This window comes from Cervus elaphus, chromosome 4 (assembly GCF_910594005.1).
Source record: "Cervus elaphus chromosome 4, mCerEla1.1, whole genome shotgun sequence".
Classification (NCBI taxonomy): domain Eukaryota; kingdom Metazoa; phylum Chordata; class Mammalia; order Artiodactyla; family Cervidae; genus Cervus; species Cervus elaphus.
This window is the reverse complement of record NC_057818.1, coordinates 64,262,979-64,290,099: the sequence shown is the minus strand read 5'-3', so window position 1 is coordinate 64,290,099 and position 27,121 is coordinate 64,262,979. Positions and strand designations below refer to the sequence as shown.

Below are 27,121 nucleotides of genomic sequence, written 5' to 3'. Positions count from 1 at the left end.
TCATTTGAATCAGTTCTAATGAGGTGGATGAAACTGGAGCCCATTATACAGAGTGAAGTAAGCCAGAAAGAAAAACACCAATACAGTATACTAACGCATATATATGGAATCTTGAAAGGTGGTAATAATAACCCTATATGCAAGACAGAAAAAGAGACACAGATGTATAGAACAGACTTTTGGACTGTGTAGGAGAAGGCAAGGGTGGGATGATCTGAGAGAATAACATTGAAACATGTATATTATCAATTGTGAAACAGATCACCAGTCCAAGTTTGATGCATGAGACAAGTGCTCTGGACTGGTGCACTAGGATGACCCAGAGGGATAGGATAGGGAGGGAGTTGGGAGGGGGTTTCAGGATGGGGAACACATGTAAATCCGTTGCTGATTCATGTCAATGTATGGCAAAAACCACTACAATATTGTAAAGTAATTAGCTTCCAACTAATATAAATAAATGAACATAAAATAAAATTAAAAATCTGAAATAGCCCATTCTCCAGCATTAGGCCATCCTAACTATAAATTACCGTTTTCACTCTTTGCTCTTGAAGATAGAAGATTCGCCCTGAGCATATTAACTCAGAGACATCAGAGACATGGTGACCCATATGGGCCCATTGGCTATTCTGGACCCGGAGTCAGATTTGTAAGAGAAGGCAGGTTCAGCCACTTGCTGCTCAACAGACAGTAAATCAAGGGGCAAGCTTTCGTAGACAAGAAAGATGCTTTATTCAGAAAATCCAGTGATCTGGGGAGAAGGTGGACTTGCATCCATAACAGTTCTGCTCAGCCATGACCGTCTTTAAAGGAAAACAATCTCAGTTAATCGTTAAGGCAGGAAGTCACTGTCTTTTTTCCGTTGCTGCAAATGGGCAGCAATGGACTGCCTATTTTCCCTGGGACGCTGTCTTGCTCGAGTGACCCACCTGCAACCGGAGATTCTCTTGGCTGTGTGGTCCACCTGCATGTTTACTAAAGGGAAGCTAGGGGAGGAAAGTCAGTCATTCTTAAACCATTTTTTTTTTTTTTTTTTTGGCTACACCATGGGGCATGTAGGGTCTTTGTTCCCCAACCAGGGATAGAACCCATGCCCCGTGCACTGGGAGTGTGGAGTCTTAGCCACTGGACTGCCAGGGAAGTCCCTGGAGTATAACTCTTCACATAATATGTTCTCACCTGAGTTTTCTTCCAGTGGGACAGTCTCTGTGTTCTTGTTAGAAAGGAGTACAGGAAGGTGATTCTAATGTGCCCATTAATAATTTATTTCTTCCTCTACTTGCCTGTTACATTGTGATAATTTGTGAAAATTCATCTTGCTGCACACTTATGAAGCATGCACTTAGAAGTATGTATAGTATGCTTTTAAAAGTTTACTGAAAATTGCACAATGGTCCAGTCACTTTGTCCACTAGCAATAAACACAGGGCTTTAGATGTCTCCACCTTCACTCTCCACGGAGGCTCAGGTGTCCCTTGAACCAGCAGATCTTCCAGGGCATGGAGGGATTCCATGCAGCATCTACTTCGTGTGGGTAAGATGACTCAGCACCGGGGATGCTTTTCTCAAGAGTCTGGGAGGTGGAGGCTGGTGGCCGGTGGCTGCTGATGATTGCTCCCTGCCAGGCTGTGTCGGATCCCGTATCCAAAGTATATGAGAAATCCTAGTAGGGAGATGAGATGATAAGAAGGAAATGTAGGTGCTCCACTCACTTACAACTGCCCAGTAGACCTCCTATGGCGTCTGATACAGTGTGGGGAGAAATAGTAGGAAGATGTTGGGTTCAGTCATTCAAGAAACCTCTTTATCCCAGAAAGCAACTTACCAATGGCATTCCAGATGCCAAACAGGGCCCAGGTCCCAGAGGTCGTCTGCATCATCAGGTAAACATTCACGAAGATGCTGACCAGTGGGAGGACAGGCAGAGCAGGAACCTGTGGGCAGAGTCAGTTCATCCCTGAACACAGCCCAGACGTCTGAAAGGGAGACCCTATCCCACGTGGGTAGGAGACTCCTGTCCTCCTCAGGCTGTGCATTCAGTGCCTACTGAGATGGTGTATGCAGAGCCCTGAGTGTGAATCAGGGAAGAGTCCATTGGTTTCAGTAACTCCCCTCATTCTCTGTCCAGGAAAGGATATTTTGCCATCAAAGGACAGAGACTTCATTCACTCAAGGTGGACACTTTGGGCACATAAGCTCACTTACCCTGAATGGAAGAGGAGAGGGGTCCTGGGGCTGCCTCCAGATGATGACCGTGACCCCAGTGATGAGCAGCAGCAGCAGCACAGCCACTGTTGTGAGTACGGGGTCTCCAGAGAACACCTGGCTGGGCCACTGGGCCAGGATCAGGCTCAGGATGGTCAGCAGGAGAACTGCAAGGGTCAAGGAGCACCCAGAAGACAAAGACGTCAGGACCTCAGGTCACATCCTTCCCTGAAACCACCAACATCAGGAAGGGCCATGATATCTGCAAGACTCCTCCACTGACAAAATACACTCACTCCATCCTGTCAACTTCAAAATATGACCAAAGAGAAGTCTCAGCACTCACCAAGCAGGAAGGCACATCCATAGACAATCTGGGCAGATTTCTGGGTGGGGGTGGTGCTAAAAGGCAACCACAGACTCTTTAGAGTCTTTGAGGTTCCTGCTTCAGGTTCAGATTCCAAAGGATTTTCCTTGAGCAGAGGCTTCATCTGAATTTTGTCTTTTATTTTCTCATTCTTTCTTAAATTCCAGTCTGTCTGGTACCTGAATTAGATATATTATACGAATATTAACAGCAGTTCCTACTCATTCAAAAACAGGCAACCCAATGCACCACTTTCCTGCCTTAAGCAGAGCAGGAGTTTAGAAGGCTGAAGGGGGAGGTGGGTGAGGCTAAGATGGTGGAGGAATAGGACAGGGAGACCACTTTCTCCCTCACAAACTCATCAAAAGTACATTTGTACGCTGAGCAAACTCCACAAAACAACTTCTGAATGCTGGCAGAGGACATCAGCCACCCAGAAAAGCAGCCCGTTGTCTTCAAAAGGAGGTAGACAAAATATAAAAGATGAAAAGAGAGACAAAATAGTTAGGGATGGAGATTGTCCAGGGAACGGAGTCTTAAAAGAGAAGTTTCCAAACACCAGGAAACCTTCTCACCAGTGGTCTCTGGGAAGTTTTGGAATCTCAGAGGGCAACATAACTGGGAGGAAAAATAAATAAATAAAACCCACAGGTTGCGTGCCTAACAGCAACTCCCAGCAGAGAAGTATCCCAGACGCTTGCACCCGCCACCAGCAAGCATGGGCTGAATGGGGAGGAGCGGGCTGCATTGCTTAGGGTAAGGGCCTGGCCTGAATGCCCTGAGGGCAGTCTGAGGGAGATAATGTGAGACAGCAACCTAAACTGTGGGATAACCAGAGAGAGAGAGGGGAAAAAAAGAGATAGAGACAGAGAGAGAGAGAACTATCCTGAGAAAAGCCCTAACTGAAGGCCCTGCTGCCCGCTCACTGAACAAAGGACTGAGCAATACAGAGAAGAGCTAGCCGGCTGAGGACCAGCCCATTCCCCACTGGAGGTAGGGTGCAGGCGGGCGCCAGCCAGAGCAGGAGAGGGGCAAACTCAGCCCCAGAGACGGCATCCCCTACCAAACTGCGAACAGGCTTCCAGTTTCTAACCAAAACTTCCTGAGATTCTGGGCGGTTGACATCGCTGGGAGGGTCGCAGACAGAGATCAGCTCCCCAGAAGAGACATATGGCACCCTGGAGACGGGCGTGCCCTGGAAACCAAGCGGCTGGGACCCGGGTCGTGATAAGACACACCACACCTAGGGAGAGTGCTCTCGCCAAGAACCTGATGGCCTGAGCTGCTCAGACCGTGGAAGGGCACAAAACGCAGGCCCAACTGAGTCTGTGCCTTTGTGGAGCACCCCAGAACCTGAACGTGAGCAGCTTAGACCTGGGAAGTGCATGCAACCCAGGGTCTCCTCCCTGCAGAGCAACCTGGAGCCTAAGCAGTGTAGACTGGGAAAGCACACACGCCATGAGCGGGGGAAAACCCAGTGTGGCCGAGACACTGCGCGCACTCCCCACACACCAGTGTATTTGTTTGCAGTGCCCCTCCCTCCCCACGGCATGACTGAACAAGTGAGCCTAAATAAGTGACCACCTTTGCCCCGTGTCAGGGTGGAAATTAGACACTGAAGAGACCAGCAAACAGAAGAAGCCAAGTAAACAGAGGGAACCACTTTGGAAGTGACAGGTGCAACAGATTAAAATCCATGTAGTTAATACTGACTACATTGGAAGGGGTCTATAAATCCTCAGAAATATAAGCTGGAACAAGGAACCATCTGAAACTGAACTGATCCCACACTGCCCACAATAGCTCCAGAGAAATTCCTAGATATATTTTTACTATTATTTTTAAGAAATTTTTTCTTTTTTAAAAGTCCTCTCTTACTCTTTAATTTTCATTTTTATAACTTACTAATACCTTGCAAAAAAAAAAGATCCTATTTTAAAGCAAACTTCATATATATTTCTTATATTTTTGTGATTTTTTAAAAATATTGTATTTTTGAGAGTCTAACCTCTACTCTAGATTTTTAATCTTTGCTTTATGATATTAGTTATCAATTTTGTACATTTAAGAATCCAATCTTCAGTACCCATTTTTACTTAGGAGTGTGATTACTGGCTTGATTACTCTCTCCCCCTTTTGACTCTCATTTTTCTCCCCCAGGTCACCTCTATCTCCTCCCACCCCCTTCTCTTCTCAACCCAACGCTGTGAATCTCTGTGTGTGTTCTGGACTGTGGAGAACACTTAGGGAACAGAATACGGCCTAGATCTATCTCTCTCGTTTTGATTCCCCCCTTTCTTCTCCTGCTCACCTCTCTCTCCTTCCTCCCTCTTCTCTATGTAACTCCGTGAACATCTCTGAGGGATCCAGACTGTGGAGAGCACATAAGGAATTGATTACTGGCTAGATTGCTCTCCGCCCTTTTGATTTCCCCTCTTCTCCTCCTGTCACCTCTATCTCCGTCCTCCCTCTTCTCTTCTCCATGTAACTCTGTGGACCTCTCTGGGTGTTCTGCACTGTGGGGAATCTTTTCAGCATTAACCTAGGTGTTTTATCATTGGTGCTATATGGATGGAGAAGTCTTGAGGCTACTGTAAGAATAAGACTGAGAACCAGAAGCATGAGGCTTAAGCCCCAAACCTGAGAACACCAGAGAACTCCTGACTCCAGGGAACATTAATTGATAAGAGATCGTCCAAAAGCCTTCATACCTACACTGAAACCAAGCACCACCTAAGAGCCAACAAGTTCCAGAGGAAGACATACCACGAACATTCTCCAGCAATGCAGGAACATAGCCCTGACCTTCAATATACAGGCTGCCCAAAGGCACATCAAACCCATAGACATCTCAAAACTCACTACTGGACACTTCATTGCACTCCAAAAAGAAGAAATCCAGCTCCACCCATCAGAACACTGACACAAGCTTCCCTAACCAGAAAACCTTGACAAGCCACTTATCCAACCCCACCCACAGGGAGGAATTTCCACAATAAAGAGGAACCACAAGCTGCCAGAATACAGAAAGGCCAGCCCAAACAAAAGCAATCTAAATAAGATGAAAAGGCAGAGAAACACACAGCAAGTAAAGGAAGGTGATAAATGTCCACCAAACCAAACAAAAGAGGAGGAGATAGGGAGTCTACCTAAAAAAGAATTCAGAATAATGATACTAAAAATGATCCAAAATCTCTAAGGCAAAATGGAGTTACAGATAAATAGCCTGGAGACAAGGATCAAGAAGATGCAAGAAATGTTTAACGTGGACCTAGATGAAATAAAAAAGAGTCAATCAATAATGAATAATGCAACAACTGAGATCAAAAACACCCTGGAGGGAACCAACAGCAGAATAATGGAGGCAGAAGATAGGATAAATGAGGTAGAAGATAGAATGGTAGAAATAAATGAAGCAGAGAGGAAAAAAAGAAAAAAGAATTAAAAGAAATGCGGACAACCTCAGGGAACTCTGAGACAATGTGAAACACTCCAACATTTGAATCATAGGAGTCCCAGAAGAAGAAGACAAAAAGAAAGGCCATGAGAAAATATTTGAGGCGATAAAAGCTGAAAATTTCCCTAAAATGGGGAAGGAAATAGTCACCCAAGTCCAAGAAACCCAGAGAGTTCCAAACAGGATAAACCCAAGGCAAAACACTGCAAGACACATATTAATCAAATTAACAAAGATAAAATAAAGAATAAATATTAAAAGAAGCAAGGGAAAAACAACAATTAACACACAAGGGGATTCCCATAAAGATAACAGCTGATCTTTCAATGGAAACTCCTCAGGCCAGAAGCAAATGGCAAGACATACTTAAAGTGGTGAAAGAGAAAAACCTACAACCCAGATGACTGTACCCAGCAGGATCTCATTCAGATATGAAGGAGAAATCAAAAGCTTTACAGACAAGCAAAAGCTGAGAGAATTCAGCACCACAAAACCAGCTCTTCAACAAATGCTAAAGGATCTGCTCTAGACAGGAAACACAGAAAGGGTATATAAACTTAAACCTGAAACAACAAAGTAAATGGCAATGGGATCATACTTATCAATAATTGGCTTAACTGTAAATGGGTTGGGCGCCCCCCAAAAAGACAAAGACTGGCTGAATGGATACAAAAACAAGACCCCTATATATGCTGTCTACAAGAGACCCACCTCAAAACAAGGGACACATACAGTCTGAAAGTGAAAAGCTGGAAAAAGATATTTCACGCAAATGGAGACCAAAAAAAAAAAAAAAAAAAAAGCAGGAGTAGCAATACTCATATCAGATAATATAGACTTTAAAATAAAGGCTGTGAAAAGACACAAAGAAGGACACTACATAATGATCAAAGGATCAATGCAAGAAGAAGATATAATGATTATAAATATATATCCACCCAACATAGGAGCACTGCAATATGTTAAGGCAAATGCTAACAACTATGAAAGGGGAAATTAACAATAACACAATAATAGTGGGAGACTTCAATACCCCACTCACACCTATGGATAGATCAACTAAACAGAAAATAACAAAGAAATACCAACTTTAAAAGACACACTGGACCAGTAAGACTTAATTGATATCTATAGGACATTTCATCACAAAACAATGAATTTCACCTTTTTCTCAAGTGCACAACAAACCTTTTCCAGGATAGATCACATCGTGGGCCATAAATCTAGCCTTGGTAAACTCAAAAAATTGAAATCATTCCAAGCATCTTTTCTGACCATAATGCAGTAAGATTAGATGTCAATTACAGGGGAAAAAAAAAAAACTATTAAAAATTCCAACATAAGGAGGCTAAACAACATGCTTCTGAATAACCAACAAATCACAGAAGATATCAAAAAGGAATCAAAATATGAATATAAATGAATGAAAATGAAAACACCACAACCCAAAACCTATGGGACACTGTAAAAGCAGTGCTAAGGGGAAGGTTCATAGCAATACAGGCTTGCCTCAAGAAACAAGAAAAAAGTCAAATAAATAACCTAACTCTACACATAAAGCAACTAGAAAAGGAAGAAATGAAGAACCCCAGGGTAAGTAGAAGAAAAGAAATCTCAAAAATTAGGGCAGAAATAAATGCAAAAGAAACAAAGCGACCATAGCAAAAATCAACGAAGCTGAAAGCTGGTTCTCTGAGAAGATAAATAACATTGATAAAACATTAGCCAGACTCATCAAGAAAGAAAGGGAGAGGAATCAAATCAACAAAATTAGAAATGAAAATGGAGAAATCACAACAGACAACACAGAAATACAAAGGATCATAAGAGACTACTATCAGCAGCTCTATGCCAATAAAATGGACAACTTGGAAGAAATGGACAAATTCTTAGAAAAGTACAATTTTCCAAAACTAAGCCAGAAGAAATAGAAAATCTTAACAGACCCATCACAAGCATGGAAATTGAAACTGTAATCAGAAATATTCGAGCAAACAAAAGCCCAGGAACAGACAGCTTCACAGCTGAATTCTACCAAAAGTTTAGAGAAGAGCTAACACATATCCCACTCAAACTCTTCCAGAAAATTGCAGAGAGAGGTAAACTTCCAAACTCATTCTATGAGGCCACTATCACCCCAATACCAAAACCAGACAAAGATGCCACTAAAAAAGAAAATTACAGGCCAATATCACTGATGAACATAGATGCAAAAATCCTTAACAACATTCAGGAAACAGAATCCAGCAACATATTAAAAAGATCATACCTCATGACCAAGTGGGCTTTATCCCAGCAATGCAAGGATTCTTTAATATCCACAAATCAATGTATACACCACATTAACAAATTGAAAGATAAAAACCATATTATGATCTCAATAGATGTAGAGAAAGCCTTTGAAAAATTCAACATCAATTTATGATAAAAACTCTACAGAAAACAGGAATAGAAGGAACATAACTCAACATAATAAAAGCTATATATGACAAACCGACCACAAACACTATCCACAATAATAAACAATTGAAAGCATTTCCCCTAAAGTCAGGAAAAAGGCAAGGGTGCCCACTCTCACCACTACTGTTCAACATAGATTTGCAAGTTTTGGCCATGGCAATCAGAGCAGAAAAAGAAATAAAAGGACTCCAGACTGGAAAAGAAGAAGTAAAAGTCTCACTGTTTGCAGATGACATGATTATCTAAATAGAAAAACCTAAAGACTCTACCAGAAAATTACTAGAGCTACGCAATGAATATAGTAAAGTTGCAGGATATAAAAGTAACACACAGAAATCCCTTGCATTCCTATACACTAACAATGAGAAAACAGAAAGAGAAATTAAGGAAACAATTTCATTCACCATTGCAACGAAAAGAATAAAATACTTAGGAATATATATACCTAAAGAAACAAAAGAACTCTATATAGAAAACTATAAATTACTGATAAAAGAAATCAAAGAGGGCACAAATAGATGGAGAAATATACCATGTTCATGGATTGGAAGAATCAATATAGTGGAAATGAGTATACTACCCAAAATGCTCTATAGATTCAATGCAATCCCTATCAAGTTACCAACGGTATTTTTCACAGAACTAGAACAAATGATTTCACAATTTGTATGGAAATACAAAAAACCTCGAATAACCAAAGCAATCTTGAGAAAGAAGAATGGACTTGGAGGAACCAACCTACAAGACAGTATGGTACTGGCACAAAGACAGAAATATAGATCAATGGAACAAAATAGAAAGCCCAGATATAAATCCACACACCTATGGACACCTTGTCTTTGAAAAAGGAGGCAAGAATATGCAATGGAGAAAAGAAAATCTCTTTAACAAGTGGTGCTGGGAAAACTGGTCAGCTACTTGTAAAAGAATGAAACTAGAACACTTTCTAACACCATACAGAAAAATAAACACAAAATGGATTAAAGATATAAATGTAAGACCAGAAACTATGAAACTCCTAGAGGAAAACATAGGCAAAACACTCTCTGACAGAAACCACAGCAGGATCCTCTTTGACCCTCCTCCCAGAGTAATGGAAATAAAAGCAAAGATGAACAAATGGGACCTAATTAAATGTAAAAGCTTTTGCACAATGAAGAAAACTGTAAGCAAGGTGAAGAGACAGCCTTCAGAATGGGAAAAAAGAATAGGAAATGAAGCAACTGACAAAGAATTAATCTTTGTGGCTCAATTCCAGAAAAATAAAGGACCCAATCAAAAAATGGGCCAAGGAACTAAACAGACATTTCTCCAAAGAAGACATACAGATGGCTAACAAACACATGAAAAGATGCTCAACATCACTCATTATCAGAGAAATGCAAATCAAAACCACATTGGGGTTCCATCTCACACCGGTCAGAATGACTGCTATCCAAAAATCAAGCAATAAATGCTAGAGAGGGTGTGGAGAAAAGGGAACCCTCTTACACTGCTGGTGGGAATGTAAACTAGTACAGCCACTATAGAGAACAGTGTGGCGATTCCTTAAAAGACTGTAAATAGGACTGCCATATGATCCAGCAATCCCATTGCTGGGCGTACACACCAAGGAAACCAGAATTGAAAGAGAAACGTGTACCCCAATGTTCATCACAGCACTGTTTATAATAGCCAGGACATGGAAGCAACCTAGATGTCCATCAGCATATGAATGGATAAGAAAGCTGTGGTACATAGACACAATGGAATATTACTCAGCCATTAAATAGAATACATTTGAATCAGTGCTAATGAGATGGATGAATCTGGAGCCTATTATACAGAGTGAAGTAAGCCAGAAAGAAAAACACCAATACAGTATACTAATGCATATATATGGAATTTAGGAAGATGTTAAGGATAACCCTTCTTGCGAGAAAGCAAAAGAGACACAGATGTATAGAACAGTCTTTTGGACTCTGTGGGAGATGGCAAGGGTGGGATGATGTGAGAGAATAGCACTGAAACATGTATATTATCATATATGAAAAAGATCACCAGTCCAGGTTTGATGCATGAGACAGGGTGCCCAGGGCTGGTGCACTGGAATGACCCAGAGGGATGGGATGGGGAGGGAGGTGGAAGGGGGTTCAGGATAGGGAACACAGGTACACCCATGGTGGATTCATGTCAATGTATGGCAAAAACCACTATGATATTGTATAGTAATTAGCGTCCAAATAAAATAAATAAATTAAAAAAAAAAAAAAAAAAAAGCTGAAGAGGATGAACTGCCATTCAGTCTTTAGGAATGTAAGAGCCCCAGTCAGGGTGCAGTGGAGTCTCACCTGAGGACAAGGACAAAAAACGCCACCAAGGAGTAAACCAGCAGGTGTCCAATCGACATGAGGTCCACCAGATTACTGAACTCAAAGAGCAACGCCATGGACCCTAGAATGAGGGCGCAAATGAGGTGGGGGCTGGCAGTGAGAAACCACTGGGCGTATCCAGATAAGGACAGTATCCAAGGAGGAGTGGGTTCTGAGGCTCACCTGCGAGAATTCCAGAGGACACGGTGGCCATGATGGGCGTCTTCGTGTGGGCATGGGTCCGGGCAAGTCCTCGGAAAAGGAGCCCATCCTCGGCCATTTCCTGGATCACCTGAGGCACGGGGAACAAGGAGCTCTGCAGTCTGGAAGGCACGGTGGGAACACGGGTGGGGATGCTGAGAAGCAGGAGAGACCAGGGCTCTGTCTCCCTGGTCTACCTCTCATCTCTCAATCCCAAGGGCTGAAACACCTGAGCATCGGACAGTTCGCAGAGAGAAAGCCTTGACACTGACCTGTATAAAAGAAAACAGAGGATGCCAACAGCCACGACATATCTGGCAGGGCCCCACCCAACATGGAGGAAAGCCTGTGGAAAGGGGCTGTCAAGCTGAATCTGGTAGTAGGGCACCATGAGGGTGAGAGTCGCCGAGACACCAAAATACGCCAAAAAGCAGAAGAAGACCGTGGTCACGATGCTGATGGGGATGGAGCGGTGAGGATCTGGGGCTTCTTCCCCTGCAGGGTGGGTGAACATCTCGGGTTAGGAAAACACTGATGGTGCAGCACAAAATCCACTCTCCTCTTGAACTTCAGAGTGTTGAAAAATCTTCTATCAAACTCTATGCCCAAGGGCAGCCCAATTTCCTGATGGGACACACAATGGCCCTGTTACCTTTAGTGACAATGTCATCAAAACCCACAAACGAGTAGAAACATAGAGCTGCTCCATGGAGAATTCCATCATAGTGGAAGGGCACAAACCCTCCAGAACCCAGAGGGCCCAAGCTACAGTGAGAGAAGAAGCAAGAAAGACCATGAGGGAGGTGTGTTCAGTCATCTCTACCGGACTTCACAGTTAATACCTCAAGCCCTGGGCTCCACGACCTTGTTATCCGGATCCACCAGCCCAGATCTCTTTAGATCCCACCAGATTCCCATCTCTGCACCAGCCCCCACAAGCATGACAAGGACCAGAGCACCCTCTTGACCTATAGATGTCACCAGATTCAGATGTGTTCAATGTGTAGTCCTGTTCCGTGAGCTCCCAGTTGTGCAGGTCTCCCTTAATGAAGCCAGAGACGATGATGAAGCTGAGAACCAAAAGGTTGATGCCTGTGGATATTTTTCCAACTAGGACTGACTCACGAGCTCCCAGAACCAGTACTCCTGTGGGAAAGATGGAATGTGAGACATTCCGAGACAACCAAATCAAATCCATAGACACAGAAGGCAGACTAGTGGTTGCCAGGGGTTAGAGGGCTGTGTGATTAACATGGATGGACTGTCACTGCTCAGTGGGTACTAGGTTTCTTTTTGCTGTGATGAAAATGTCGGAAGCTAGAAGAAGGTGATCATTATACATCTTGAATGCCCTAAGTACCACTGAGTTGCATACTTTAACATGGTTAGTTTCTTACTGTGGCCATTATCATATGATATGGGCTCAGTCACTCTGACCCTTTGAGACCCCATGGAGCCTGCCAGGCTCCTCTGTCCATGGAATTTTCCAGGCACGATTACTGGAGTGGGTTGCCATTTCCTACTCCAGTCACATAATATACACATCTCTCAAATCATCATGATGTTCACCTTGAGTTGATATAATGTTGTATGTCAATTATATATGAATAAGACTAATGAAAAATAATAAAATGGCTAATTTTATGCTATGCTAATTTCCTCCCAATTGAAAAAAGTCTCAGTACAGAGGAAGAAACTTGTCACTCTAAGTAAATGATTCTCAGCTGTGGGTGATTTGTGTCCCCAAGGGACATTTGGCAATGTCTGGAGACATCCTGTTTGTCACAGTTTGGGAAATGTGAGCCACAGGTGTTTAGTGAATGAAGGCTAAAGGTGCTACACACCTGACAGTGATTAATTAAGAAAATCCTACAGTACACAGGTCGGCCCCCAACACCAAAGGCTGTTTCAGCGTAGAAGGTCAGTAATGCCAAGAGTGGGACACAACGGTCTATGTCTTGGCTTTCTGTCTTTTGTATCACAGACCCTAATTTCTAGTTCCCACAGTTCCGCTACCTCGTGCCTTTCCCACCCTAGTTCCCCCGCCACCCCACATGCCACTCTTCCCATCTTAACTTGGATCCCTGTCTCACCCGTGAGCAACAGCACCAGGGACAGGGCGACAAAGTCCGGATACTTGGCCAGGTAGTAGGGCATATATGGAGAGAAAGTTCCCTCTAAGGCCTGAAAGATGTGGTTCCCAATCAGGCTGTCGAAGGCGATGCTCCAGGCCCTGGCCACGCTGCCTGTGACTGAAGCAGAATAAGAAGAATCATTTGTTGACAGTTATAAATTGCACCCCCCTATACACCAAGACCCCTTCATGGATCACAGCCTTGTCATTGTGACGGGCTAGCATATTTCAATAAAACTATGAGCCATGCCATGCAGGACCTCTCAAGATGAATGGGTCATGGTGAAGAGTTCTGACAAAACGTGGGCCACTGGAGAAGGAAATGGCAACCCACTCCAGTATTCTTGCTAGGAGGACCCCATGGACAGCATGAAAAGGCAAAAAGTTATGATTCCAGAAGAGGAGCTCCCCGGGTCAGAAGGTGTCCAACATGGGAAAGATTGAAGGTAAAAGGAGAAGGGGGCCTCAGAGGATGAGATGGTTGGACAGCATCACCAACTCAGTGAACATGAGTTTGAGCAAACTCCAGAAGATAGTGGAGGAAGAGGTGCCTGGTGTGCTGTAGTCCATGGGGTTGCAAAGACTTGGGCACAATTTAGTGACCAAACAACAACAAAAACAAATACACAAAGTCATGTATGTTGGGGAAAAAATACAAAATATCAAATCTCAAAGAGTTTCTTTTCATGGGGTGGGGAAAATAGACCCAGATAATTCTATAATAGGTCAACTATTTAATGTTTGTGGGAGATCAAAGTTGTGCAACAAACGAGGGAAGTGAGAGCAAGTTGTCTGGGTGATGAGGATTAAAATTTTAGTTCAAATGCTAATGGAAACTCTGAAGGCAACCGCTAAGCAGAGACTTCAGTATAGTGAGGGGATGAGCCTGTGGGCCATGCCTCCCTCTCATCCACTCCTCACGGTTCCCTTTCCATCTGGGTTCTTGGTCCATCTCTTAAGGAAAGCAGGGGAGAGCTGAAAAGAATGAAGTTGTGGACTTTTCCTTACGCTATTCCCCTCCTCCCCTCACAGAGTGGATGACCAAGTTCTCATGCATGATCGAAGACCCAAATGCCTGCTCCTGGTCTCCCGAACTTCAGCCCCACACCTACCCCCGACCCATCTCCTCACCAACGACATAGGACAGCATGAGGTTCCAGGCAGTGATGAATGCCCACAATTCTCCCATGGTGATGTAGCTGTAGAGATATGCAGAACCAGTCCACGAGACCCGTGTCCCAAATTCGGCATAGCAGAGCCCAGACAATACAGAAGACAGGGCTGCCACCAAGAAGGAGATGATGATCGCTGGTCCAGCAATGAACATGGCCACTTCTCCCACCAGGATGTATACGCCAGCCCCCAGGGTGCTGGCCACACCGAAGGCCACCAGCTTCAGGATGTTCAGAGGAGCCGTGGGACTCTCAGAATCCTCAGTGAGCTCCAGGGGCCGCCTGCGGACCAGCTTCTGACCAAATTGGTGGAGATCCTGACACCGCATCCTAGATGGAGTTGAGGAGCTGTGAGGTGCTGAGGAAACAAGACATGAAGCCATCAGGAAGGTCCACCCGCCCTTGGCCCTGGGAGTCCAAGTCCACGGAGCAGTGCAACGATGAGGGGCAGGTGGTAAAAGGACACTTGGGACAAGGTCTCCATCTCTGAGCTTTGGTTTCTTCAAACACAAAGAAATCTTTTAACATGTTTCAAAGTTACTGCAAAGGCTTTTGAAAGAGAAGTGAGGTGGAGAGGATTAGGTCTCCCCCAAAATGTGCCACTTGGAATATGGGTTGTTTGGTGTGTGTCTGTGCTCAGTCCTGTCTGACTCTTTGAGAACCTGTGGGCTGTAGCCCGCCAGGCTCCCCTGTCATGGGATTCTCCAGGCAAGAATGCTGGAGTGTGTTGCCATGATCTCTTCCAGGGGATCTTCCCGATCCATGGATCAAACCTGAGCCTCCTGTGTCTCCTGCAGAGGCAGGTGGACTCTACCACTGAGACCCCTGGGAAATCCCTGGATTGTCTTGAGCTGAAGGCAGTTAAGACCCGCAGACTCAGGAAATGCTTTCTGTCTCTCCCTTAACTGCTCAAATGTACATGTACAAGCACAAACATACATCCACTTATTGTGCCTCAATATACAGCCTTAAAAAAAAAAATTGTACATCTGTGGCAACCGTATGTTGTCATATGATGGTTAGCAGTTTTTCTTTTTACAAATACTGTGTCTTAATATTACAGAATCTGAAGCAGTAATGGAACCTGGAGCCTGGCAGGCTACAGTCAAGGGGATTGCAAAGAGTCAGACAAGACTGAGTGACTAAACAACAACAACAGGCATGGGGGAAGCTTGGATTCCCCCTGAGAACTGGGAGAAGTTAGAAGGGGGTCATTTAGAATGCCAGGAGAGTTAACCTCAGTCCATTTTCCCATTTTGTGGCAACAAAGATCTAATTGTAAGATCGCATTATAATCTAGAGACCAAGTTTTAGGCCACTTTCCAACCCCCAACTTAAATAAAGGCCAGACATTATTAAAGCAAACCTGAGTTTTCCTTTTCTTGGCCCATCTGGCTTTTGAAGGGAATCCTTCCAGGTTGAGCTTCTCTGGGGAATCAGAAAGTAAAGAATCTGCCTGCAGTACAGGAGACTGGTACTCGATCAAGATCCACCGGAGAAGGGAATGGAAACCCACTCCAGTATCCTTGCCTGGAGAATCCCATGGACAGAGGAGCCTGGCAGGCTACAGTCCACAGGGTCAAAAAGAGTCACACATGACTTAGTGACTAAACAACAGCTACAACAAAGTGGGAGCAATTTGCTGGCAGTGGTGGTAGGTGCTGAGCCTTGATTCTGGGTGTGGTTCTCCCAAAGTTGATGAGGAAGCTCTGCCTGGGTGAGTGACAGGCCGGGGGTTGTCGTTTAGGCAGAATGAGGGAAACAGAGGGGCAGGAAAAAGATAACTAGGGCTCCTTCACTGAGCGGACCTAGATTAAGCCCTGCAGGTCTTGGAAAGAGAACAAAGCAGAGAGTGAGAGAAAGTTCTCCTGGGAGAGAGAGAGAGTCAGAAGTCTCCAACCAGCAGTTTGGGAGACCTGCAGTTTACCTTGAAATCCTGGGGTTCAGCCCCAAATGATCTGGGAGGGAGAGAGAGACAGCCGTGAGCACTGGCTTAGTTCTCTGCCCAAGAATTGGGCTTGAGTAGCCTGGATGAAAACCAAGACTCTTAGTCACCAGTTCATCCGGGGCTAGAAACTAGAAACATGGTTCTCCTGGCTCTACTCCCCAATAACAAGGAAAAAAAAAAAAAAGCATCTCCCCAGGAGGCAAAAACTAAAATTACGGTAAAAGTATATTACTGGAGACACAGCACACTTGTGCAGGAGCACTCAGAGGAACAGTTTGTTTAGTTAAGACAGAAGCCAGGCAGAGTTCACACCCAAGAGGAAGGCTGTGGGCGTCCTCCCAAAGGAGGAGGAGCCCCATAAAGACACTGTTAAGTTGTGTAGGTAGAGCAGTTCTTCCCGTCTTTGTTTACCTTGGCCAATTACCTGGTTTGTTTTTCCACACCTACCCTGCTCTAGGACCCTCTCTGACAGGTGTGTGCAGCTTTTTTTCCTAGATGGATTCCAGCACACAGGCCTGTGGGGGTCTGGACATCACCGATTATGGGATGGCGCTCCCTCATAGGAGGTGCCCCCCAAGGAGACTTTCTCACATGTGTGATTCCCCAAAGATAGAAAATATGTGACCTCTTGATCTTTTACACACACAGGGTTTAACCCCTTTCTGTCTCTGCCATGATTGCTATAGTAATACGTCCACAGCAGGCAGAGTCCAGCTATTTGCCCTGTTCCTGTCATTTGCATCTCCAAGTGCAAACAGAAGTCTAGTTGTAAATATATAGCCTAGACCTCACCTGCCTCATTCCTCAGGAAATGTAAACAGAAGGCTAGTTGTAGATGTAGTTCTTTCTCCTGTTCATCTGCCCTTCGTGTGTCTTCTTTGCAGGCTCCTGACAGAGAACCTAGGAGGATAGAGGACAAGATTATCTGCCCCAAGAGCAATAAAGTTTAAATGCTTCAACAATATGATGAGGGCTTCCCTGGTGGCTCAGACGTGAAGAAACTGCCTGCAATGCAGGAGTTCCCAGTTCGATCTCTGGGTCAGGAAGATCTCCTGGAGAAGAGAATGGCAACCCAAGCTGGTATTCTCACCTGGGTAACCCCATGGACAGAGGATCCTGGCAGGCTATAGTCCATGGGGCCACAAAAGAGCCAGACACAACTGAGTGACTAAACAACAACAAATATATATATATATACACATACATATATATTCATACATGCATACAGTGGGATATTACTCAGCCATGAAAAATGAAACAATGCCCCTTGCAGCAGTATGGACCTAGAGCTTATCATAGTTAGTGAAGTAAGTCAGAAAGAGAAAAACAAATACCATATGACATCACTTATATGTGGAATCTAAAATACAAGCCACATGAACCGATTTATGAAACACAGAGAGACTCACAGATATAGAGACCAGACTTATGATGGCCAAGGGAGAGGGAGATGGAAGGACTGGGAGTTTGGGATTAGCACATGCAAACTATTCTATAGTTTGTTTATCTATAGATAAACAACAAGATCCTACTGTATAGCACAGGGAACTATAATCAATATCTTGTGATAAACTGTCATTGAAAAGAATATTATCAATATATATGTATATCTGAGTCACTTTGCAGTACAGGAGAAATTATCTCAATCTTTTAAATCAACTATACTTCAATAAAATGAAAATAAAATCTTTCAAATTGAAGCAGCCAATAAGTGAAAGTCTAAAATTTAAAAAATAAGACATCTAAAATAGGTATTAGGATTTAGTAGTAAGGAGCATTCCCCTCTTTCACAACAGCAGGACATTTGGAATCCAGCCCACATATCTTATATTGAAAAAAATTCCACATTGGTTTTTAAAAGAATCTGACTTTTTAAGCAACTGTAACATAATAGAAGAAAACATACAGAGTTTAAAATAATGTAAGGACAGAGACTTAAGCCATGAGAATGGCATGTCTGATATCACATTGTATAGAATTTTCTTGTTGTTTAGTCATTCAGTCATGTCTGACTCTTTTGTGGCCCCATGGACTGTAACCTGCCAGGTTCCTCTGTCCATGGGGTTTCCCAGGCAAGAATATTGGAGGGGGTAGCTGTTTCCTCCTTAGGGGATCTTCCTGTCCCAGGGGCCAAACCCACGTCTCCTGCATTGGCAGGCAGGTTCTTTACCACTGATCCACTTGGGATGTCCAGTAGACACCCCAACTGTCAGGCACTTTCTTCCTGTTATGATTCATGACAGAGTCACTCAGGTCCACCTCTGCTGCCTTCTCCCCACCCTCTCATCTTTCCAACATAATTTCCCATGTTTTTAATTCATCTCACGGTGACCACAGTAACTGTCAGAGGTACACTCACATTCCTCTTTTTCCTTTTTCATTCAACAGTTACTGTGTGTTTCCAAGTGAGTGTCCTGATCTTTATCCCTTCCCTAACTTCCCTGCCCTCTGACCTCTGTCTCTCAAATACTAACACCTTTTCATTTTTATGTACTACCTGAAGTGTCTGAAATTATTACTCAATTCTATAACCATCACTGAGTTTGGATGCTTTGTATTTACATTATATGTGAATATTTTAAATTGATGTTGAGTTCACTGTGACCTGTGATTCACAGTTGATAACCTGCCCCACCCCCGCCCCCACCCCAGTCTTCAGCGTGTTAGTCCTCGCATCTGTGCCTCCTCCTCCTGCCTATTTTCTGTCTCAGATGGAAACACTTCTTCTCTCACTCTCTCTCTCTTGCTTCTGCCCCCTCCCCCATGCATCCTGTTTTTGACATGAATTCATCACTGTGCCTTGGACCAGTGGATTTCCTGTCTTGGTTGCATTTGGAAACCAATCCAAATCCCAAAGCCAGGCTAGCCCTGACAGAACGGAAACTAAATCATAGGGGAGTTGAAAGAAAACCATGTGACCTGGGAAGAGGATGAAAAAAATCCCAATCATGGTATCATCAAAAATTCTTCCATTATGAGGGGACCCTCTCGGGAACACACACACATACACCACGAGTTTTCTCCATTATCTTGTAAAAGGAAGGAGTCTAGAAATAATGTTGTTTTTTTGTGTTTGTTGATCTTCTTACGTTTTGGACTTCCCTGGTGGCACAGTGGATGAGCACATAGGTTCAATTTCTGGCCTGGGAAGATCCCACATGGCACAGAGCAACTAAGTCTGTGCTCCACAACTACTGAGCCTGTGCTCCACAATAAGAGAAGCCACTGCAAGAAGCATGCACACCAAAGCAAAGAGTAGCCCCTCACCACAACCAGAGAGAAAGCTCACGCACAGAAACTAAAACCTGGTGCAGCCAACATTTATAACAGTTTTTTAAAAACAAAATGTTTTGTGAAATTCACCAGTGAAACTATCTTTTCTGTGTTGAGAGGTATCTTATCCCTGATTTAACCTCCTTCAGTTCAGTTCACTTCAGTCTCTCAGTCGTGTCCGACTCTTTGCGACCCCATGATTCACAGCAGGCCAGGCCTCCCTGTCCATCACCAACTCCCGGAGTCCACTCAAACCCATGTCCATCGAGTCAGTGATGCCATCCAACCATCTCATCCTTTGTTGTCCCCTTCTCCTCCTGCCCCCAATCCCTCCTAGCATCAGGGTCTTTTTCAATGAGTCAACTCTTTGCATGAGGTGGCCAAAGTATTGGAGTTTCAGCTTCAGCATCAGTCCTTCCAATTAACCTCCTTACTTGTTTGTTATTGGTTTATTTGTACTATTTATTTTATCCTGATTTTGTCTTGGTAAGTTGGATGTTTCTAAAAATTTGGTCTGTTTTGTCTAGGTTATCCAATTTGTTGGCATATAGTTTTTCATTGTAGTTTCTTATAAGACTGCATATTTAAAGTACCATTTATAGTATCTCCTCCTTCTTTCTGATTTTATTTGCCTATTCTCTTTTTAAATTTTTTTATTGGTGTATAATTGCTTTACAATGTTGTGTTAGTTTCTGATATATAAAAAAAGTGAATCAGCTTTATTGCTGTTTAGTCACTCAGCCGTGTCTGACTCTGTGCCACCCCATGGACTGTAGCCTGCCAGGCTCCTCTGTCCATGGGATTCTCCAGGCAAGAATACTAGAGCGGGTTTTTACTTCCTTCTCCAGGGAAACTTCCCAGACCAGGGATCGAACTGGCGTCTCCTGCAGTGGCAGGTGGATCCTTTACTGCTGAGCCACATGGGAAGCCCAGTGAATGCTATATGTATTCATATGTCCCCTCCCTCTTGGGCCTCCCTCCCACCCCATCCCCCATCCCAACCCTCTAGGGTACCACAGAGCTACAAGCTGAGGTTCTGTGCTCTGTGCAGGTTCCTATTAGCTATCTGTTTTGCACATGTAGTGTATACATGTCAATCCTAATCCCCCAGTTTGTTCAACCCTCTCCTCCCCCCACTGTGTCCATATGTCAGTGAGCTATCACCTCACAGAAGTCAGAATGGTCACCACTGGAAAATCCACAAACAATCAATGCTGGAGAGGATGTGGAGAGAAGGGAACTCTACTGCACTGTTGGTGGGAAAGTAAACTGACACAGCCACTATGGAGAACAGGATGGACATTCCTTAACAAACTAGGAATGAAACTACCATATGACCCGGCAATCCACTGCTGGGCATAAACCCTGAGAAACTCAAAGTCAAATCAAACCAAATCACAAAGATACATGTACCTGGATGTTCATTGCAGCCCTGTTTACAACAGGCAGGACATGGAAGCAACCTAGATGTCTACAGACAGATAAATGGGTAAAGAAGATGTGGTACATATATGCAATGAAGTATTACTCAGCCATAAAAAGGAATGGATGTGAGTTACTTGTAGTGAGGTGAATAAACCTAGAGTCTGTTATACAGAGTGAAAAAACTCAGAAAGAGAAAAACAGATATTGTATATTATGCATATGAATGGAATCTAAAAAATAGGACTGATTAATCTATTTGTAGGGAAGGAATGGAGATGAAGATTTAACAACAGACTTGTGGACACAGGTGAGGGAGGAGAGGGTGGGACGAACTGAGAAAGTAGCACTGACATTTATACATGATTATGTGTGAAACAGATAGCTCGTGGGAAGCCACTGTATAACACGGGGAGCTCAGTCTGGAGCTCCGTGATGACCTAGAGGGATGGGGATATATACATATAATTATGACTGAGCCTCCTTGTTCTAAGGCAGAAACCAACACAACATTGTAAAGTGATTATCCTCCAACTAAAAAGGTGTAAAAATTTTAAGAATAAAGTATTATTAAATTTTGATTTAAAAAAAAAAAAAGGAAAAACAGATGGCTTCCCAAATGCCTGGAGGGAGGGAGGACTAATCTTCATTCTGAATCAGAAATGACAGATTCTGATTTCTATCCTTTGGGACATAGAATGTCTCCCCATTACACATGCTTTGCAGGGCTAGGCTGACTCAGTGAACAGGAGTTAAGGTCGGTGGGCTTCTGTCCATGTAACTCTAAGGTCCAAGTTGAACACTATGGTTGAGGGTAAGCATTCAAAGAGTCAGGAATCTATGATTAGGATATTGGCCCCACGAACACCTCTCTGCCCTTCATCAAGTCATATACTTCTCTGGACCTGTGTTTCCTTCTTGTTCAAATGCTGCTGATGAACTTTTGAGCCCTGTCGTTTGGAATGTAAAATGGTGCAGTTGCTGTGGATAAAGTATGGTGGTTCCTTCAAAAACCAAAACTTAAATTACCATCGTGGTTGAGCAGTCCCACTTCTGAGTGTACACCCAAAAGAACTGAAAGTGAGGTCACAGGAAATGTTTGCACACCCATGTTTGTAGCAGCATTTTCCACAATAGTTTAAAGATGAAAGCAACCCAGATGGACATCCACGAAAACTGGATAGGCAGAATGTGATCTGTACCTACAGAGGAATATTATTCAGGAATAAAAAGACAGGAAATTCTGACCCATGCTACAACAGGGACAATACCCTTGTGGACAAGAAACTTGAGGACAATATGCTAAATGATATAAAGCCAGTCTCTAAAAGACAAATACTGCTATGATTCCACTTCTATGAAGTACCTGATATAGTCAAATTTACAGAGACAGAAAATAGAATGGTGGTTTACTAGGGCCTGGGTGAGAGGAAAAATAGGGAGTCATTGTTAAATGAGAACCTGGTTTCAGTTTTACAAGACAAAAAGAGTTCTGCAAATTGGTGCCACAGCTATGTAAATTTACCAAAAATTGCTGAACGGTTCATTTAAAAGTGGTGACGATGGCAAATTTATGTGTATTTTACCACAATTTAAAGCAAAATGATGCCAGTGATAAACAGGAGAGCCAACTTCACAGAGTTGCTGAGTGTACAAAACTCTAAGGTAACTTAACACGAAATACCACTGAGTCGTTCTCAGCAGAATGCTCAGCTCCTAGAGGAGGCATCTGCAGACATGGAGGGCAGACAGGAGAGAGAAGACTGAAGGCAGTGGTACCCGTATCACAAACTCTATGTGAGGGTCATCTGAGTGTTGAGTGAGCATCAGTCTAAAACCGGTCTAAGAGCCTTTGGACACAGATCCAATCTCTCCCAGCCCCTCCTCTTCTCACACAAACACAACAGCTCCCAGATCCTTCTACTTTCATCTGAAAAACGGGTCTCTCCACCATCAGACTGGAGCCAGGCTGCCCCCCAACCACCACACTCAGGATTGCCGAGGTCTCTTTGGGAAGATGTGAACTCAGCTCCCAGTCTCCCACAGAAAAGGGTGACCCGAGACTTACTGGATCCTTGGAGCAGAGCCTGGAGCACTGGGGCAGTCAGGGAGGCTGAGGTTAAGTCACGCAGGGCAGGAGCTGATGTGTGTCCAAAAACCAAAGAGGGAAGTCCCTGAGCACAGAAGACAACCCTTAACCCCTGGGTAGTTGGGGTGGGGAGGAGGCTGGGAGGACCGGAAGCTTATGCAAAGTTCCTGTCAGCCCTGAACACTTCTGTGGTTACCATCAAGGGATTTTCAAAGATGTTTTTAACTGGGGTAACATGCAAATGACATCTCCCTCATAGCACAGTCGGTAAAGAACCTGCCTGCAATGCAGGAGACCAGGTTCAATTCCTGGGTTGGGAAGATCCACTGGATAAGGGGTAGGCTACCTACTCCAGTATTCTCACCTGGAGAATCCCATACACAGATCAGCCTGGCAGGCTATAGTCCATGGGATTACAAGAGTTGGACACAACTTAGTGATGAAACCACCACCAATGTACAAATAACAGGAAATTGACAATTTTACCCTCTTTAAGTAATCAGTTCAGTCGTGTCATTAGCAAAAGCAGGGCTACTGGCTCCTCAAAAGCCATTAAGGAGGCCAGGTTGGTGGAAGGAAAGTTTGCTTTATTTTGGATGCCACCAATGGGGGGTGGGGGGGTTATACTACTGCCAAAGATCAACTCCCCTGCCCACCACCCCAAAAAGCAGACAGTAACAGCTTTAATGGGTTTCCCTGGTAGCTCAACTGGTAAAGATTCCACCTGCAGTGCAGGAGATTCCACTTCGATTTCTGGGTCAGGTAGATCGCCTGGAGAAGGAATAGGCTACCCACTCCAATATCCTTGGGTTTCCCTGGTGGCTCAAACAGGGAAGAATCTGCCTGGAATGCAGAAGCCCTGGGTTCAAGCCTTAGGTTGGGAGATTCCCTGGAGGAGGGCATGGTAATGCCCTCCAGTATTCTTGCCTGGAGAATCCCATGGACAGAGGAGCCTGGTGAGCTACAGTCCATAGGTTCAAAAAGAGTCAGACATGACTGAGCACAACACAAGAGCTTTTATAGACTCAGAGAGGGGGATACATTCAGAAACAGACAGTCATCTTAAAAGTGGTCATCAGTGAGCTGACCAGCGTTGTCTTGATTTTTTTTAGGTACAGTTAATCTTCAGTAACAACGTCAGCTTGTTCCCACTTCCTTGAGGCCAGTTCTCAGATTTGGGACAGCTGTTGTCATGGCTACACTCTGGTCATCAGTTAGCAAACTTCTTACAGCTGGTGGAATTGTCTGTATCTACATGCTCTCAGAATATTGTCTGTAGCCCTTGAGAAGGAACTAAAGGTCCGTGACTAACTTAGTCACCATATTATTATTATTATTTGTTCTCCTTTGACTGTTTTCCTTTGTTTCTGCATGCTCTCATTTCTTGGATTAAACTTATTCTTTGGCTAAGCTTTTAGCACAGACAGAAGCCAGGCAGAGGACATGGAGGTCAATGACCTGCCCCATTTCCATGTTAAGTACATTCACATTTTGTGCGACCAAACCCCAGAACATTTTTTCCTCTGGCAAAACAGAAACTCTGTACACATTCAACAACAGTTCCTTTTTTCTCCTTTCCCAGTTCCTGGCAACACCATTCTACTTTCTTCCTATGAATCTGACCACTCTGACCACTTTACTATAGTGGAATCATCCCATATTTGTCCTCTCTTGTCAGCCTTATTTTACTTTGTATAATGTCCACTAGGTGTATCCGTGTTGTAGCATGTATTATATTCTCTTCTTTTTAAATGCTGAATATACTCTGTTATTGGTATCTACCACACTGGCTTAGTTCAGTTCAGTTCAGTCACTCAGTCGTGTCCAATTCTCTGCGACCCCCTGAATCGCAGCAGGCCAGGCCTCCCTGTCCATCACTAACTCCCGGAGTTTGCTCAAACTCATGCCCATTGAGTTGGTGATGCCATCCAGCCATCTCATCCTCTGTCATCCCCTTCTTCTCCTGTCCCCAATCCTTCCCAGCATCAGGGTCTTTTCCAATGAGTCAACTCTTCGCATGAGGTGGCCAAAGTATTGGAGTTTCAACTTCAGCATCAGTCCCGCCAATGAACACCCAGGACTGATCTTTAGGATGGACTGGTTGGATCTCCTTGCAATCCAAGGGACTCTCAAGAGTCTTCTCCAAACCAAAGTTCAAAAGCATCAATTTTTCAGTGCTCAGCTTTCTTCACAGTCCAACTCTCACATCCATACACGACCACTGTTAAAACCATAGCCTTGACCAGATGGACCTTTGTTGGCAAAGTAATGTCTCTGCTTTTTAATATGCTATCTAGGTTGGTCAAACTTTCCTTCCAAGGAGTAAGTGTCTTTTAATTTCATGGCTGCAGTCACCATCTGCAGTGATTTTGGAGCCCCCCAAAAATAAAGTCTGACCCTGTTTCCACTGTTTCCCCATCTATTTCCCATGAGGTGATGGGACCAGATGTCATGATTTTAGTTTTCTGAATGTCAAGCTTTAAGCCAACTTTTTCACTCTCCTCTTTCACTTTCATCAAGAGGCTTTTTAGTTCCTCTTCAATTTCTGCCATCACATTGGCTTAACCAAGGGTCAATAGGCCCTTGTGTTGCTTTCATGTCTTAGTTACTGTGAATAATGGTGCTATAAACTCGAGTGTACACATGTCTTTCCCCAAGTGTGATTTCAACTCTTCTGGGTTTATCCTCGGCTGTAGAATTGCAGGGTCATATGTTTTTAAGATATTTTATATTCTGTGATGGAGAAAATGTTCACATACTGAGATATGGGGAAGTCAGTTTGGCTTATTTGTGGTTCAGCCTGAACTTTGTGTAAACAAAGACAGCCTGTCAGACTCTCAAAACACATCTGCCTTAACCTTGAGGTAAAGAAAACTGCTTTGAAATATTAAAAGCAGGAAGGGAAAAACAACAAAGAACACACAAGGGGATTCCCATAAGGATAACAGCTGAACTTTCAATAGAAACTCTTCAGGCCAGAAGGGAATGGCAGGACATACTTTAAGTCATGAAAGAGAAAAACCTACAACCCAAATGACTGTACCCAGTAAGGATCTCATTCAAATATGAAGGAGAAATCAAAAGCTTTACAGACAAGCAAAAGCTGAGAGAATTCAGCTCCACCAAATCAGCTCTTCAACAAATGCTAAAGGATCTTCTCTAGACAGGAAACACAGAAACAGTTTATAATCTCGAACCCAAAACAACAAAGTAAATGACAATGGGATCATACTTATCAATAATTACCTTAAATGTAAATGGGTTGAATGCCCCAGCCAAAAGACAAAGACTGGCTGAATGGATACAAAAACAAGACCCCTATATATGCTGTCTACAAGAGACCCACCTCAAAACAAGGGACACATACAGACTGAAAGTGAAGGGCTGGAAAAAGATATTTCACATGAATGGAGACCAAAAGAAAGCAGGAGTAGTGATACTCATATCAGATAAAATAGACTTTGAAATAAAGGCCATGAAAAGAGTCAAAAAAGGACACTACATAATGATATAAGGGTCAATCCAAGAAGAAGATACAACAATTAAAAATGTACATGCACCCAACATAGGAGCACCACAATATGTAAGTCAAATGCTTACAAGTATGAAAGGGGAAATTAACAGTAACACAATAATACAATAATAGTGGGATACTTTAATACCCCACGTACAGCTATGGATAGATCAACTGAACAGAAAATTAGCAAGGAAGCAAACTGTAAATGATACAATGGACCAGTGAGACCTAATTGACATCTATAGGACATTTCACCCCAAAACAATGAATTTCACCCTGTTCTCAAGTGCACACAGAACCTTCTCGAGGATAGATCAGATCCTGGGCCATAAATCTAGCCTTGGTAAATTCAAAAAAATTGAAATCATTTCAAGCATTTTTTCTGATCCCAATGAAGTAAGACTACATGAAAAAAAATATTAAAAATACAAACATATGGAAGCTAAACAACACACTTCTGAAGAACCAGCAAATCACAGAAAAAATTTAAAAAGAGATAAAAATATGCATAGATACAAATGA

The 27,121-nt window shown here is 43.5% G+C and overlaps 1 protein-coding gene across 2 annotated transcripts; it reads right to left on the bottom strand.

Annotated features, from left to right (window-relative positions):
- Positions 1–1,241: 1,241 nt before the first annotated feature.
- Positions 1,242–23,197, bottom strand: LOC122692494 (cationic amino acid transporter 3-like). Of its 2 annotated transcripts, XM_043900103.1 has the most exons (14): positions 23,062–23,197; positions 17,091–17,198; positions 15,717–15,914; positions 14,310–14,708; positions 13,138–13,296; positions 12,013–12,190; positions 11,697–11,809; positions 11,317–11,539; positions 11,027–11,166; positions 10,823–10,925; positions 2,555–2,754; positions 2,209–2,375; positions 1,829–1,937; positions 1,242–1,666 (listed from the first exon to the last, which is right to left on the bottom strand). In XM_043900103.1, the coding sequence occupies exons 3-14, from the start codon at positions 15,739–15,741 to the stop codon at positions 1,569–1,571; spliced, it is 1,914 nt and encodes a 637-aa protein (XP_043756038.1). In that variant the 5' UTR covers positions 15,742–15,914; positions 17,091–17,198; positions 23,062–23,197; the 3' UTR covers positions 1,242–1,568. The 2 variants fall into 2 exon arrangements, with proteins under 2 accessions (XP_043756038.1, XP_043756039.1); XM_043900104.1 differs by lacking the exons at positions 1,242–1,666; positions 1,829–1,937 and having other exon boundaries at positions 2,304–2,436.
- Positions 23,198–27,121: the final 3,924 nt, after the last annotated feature.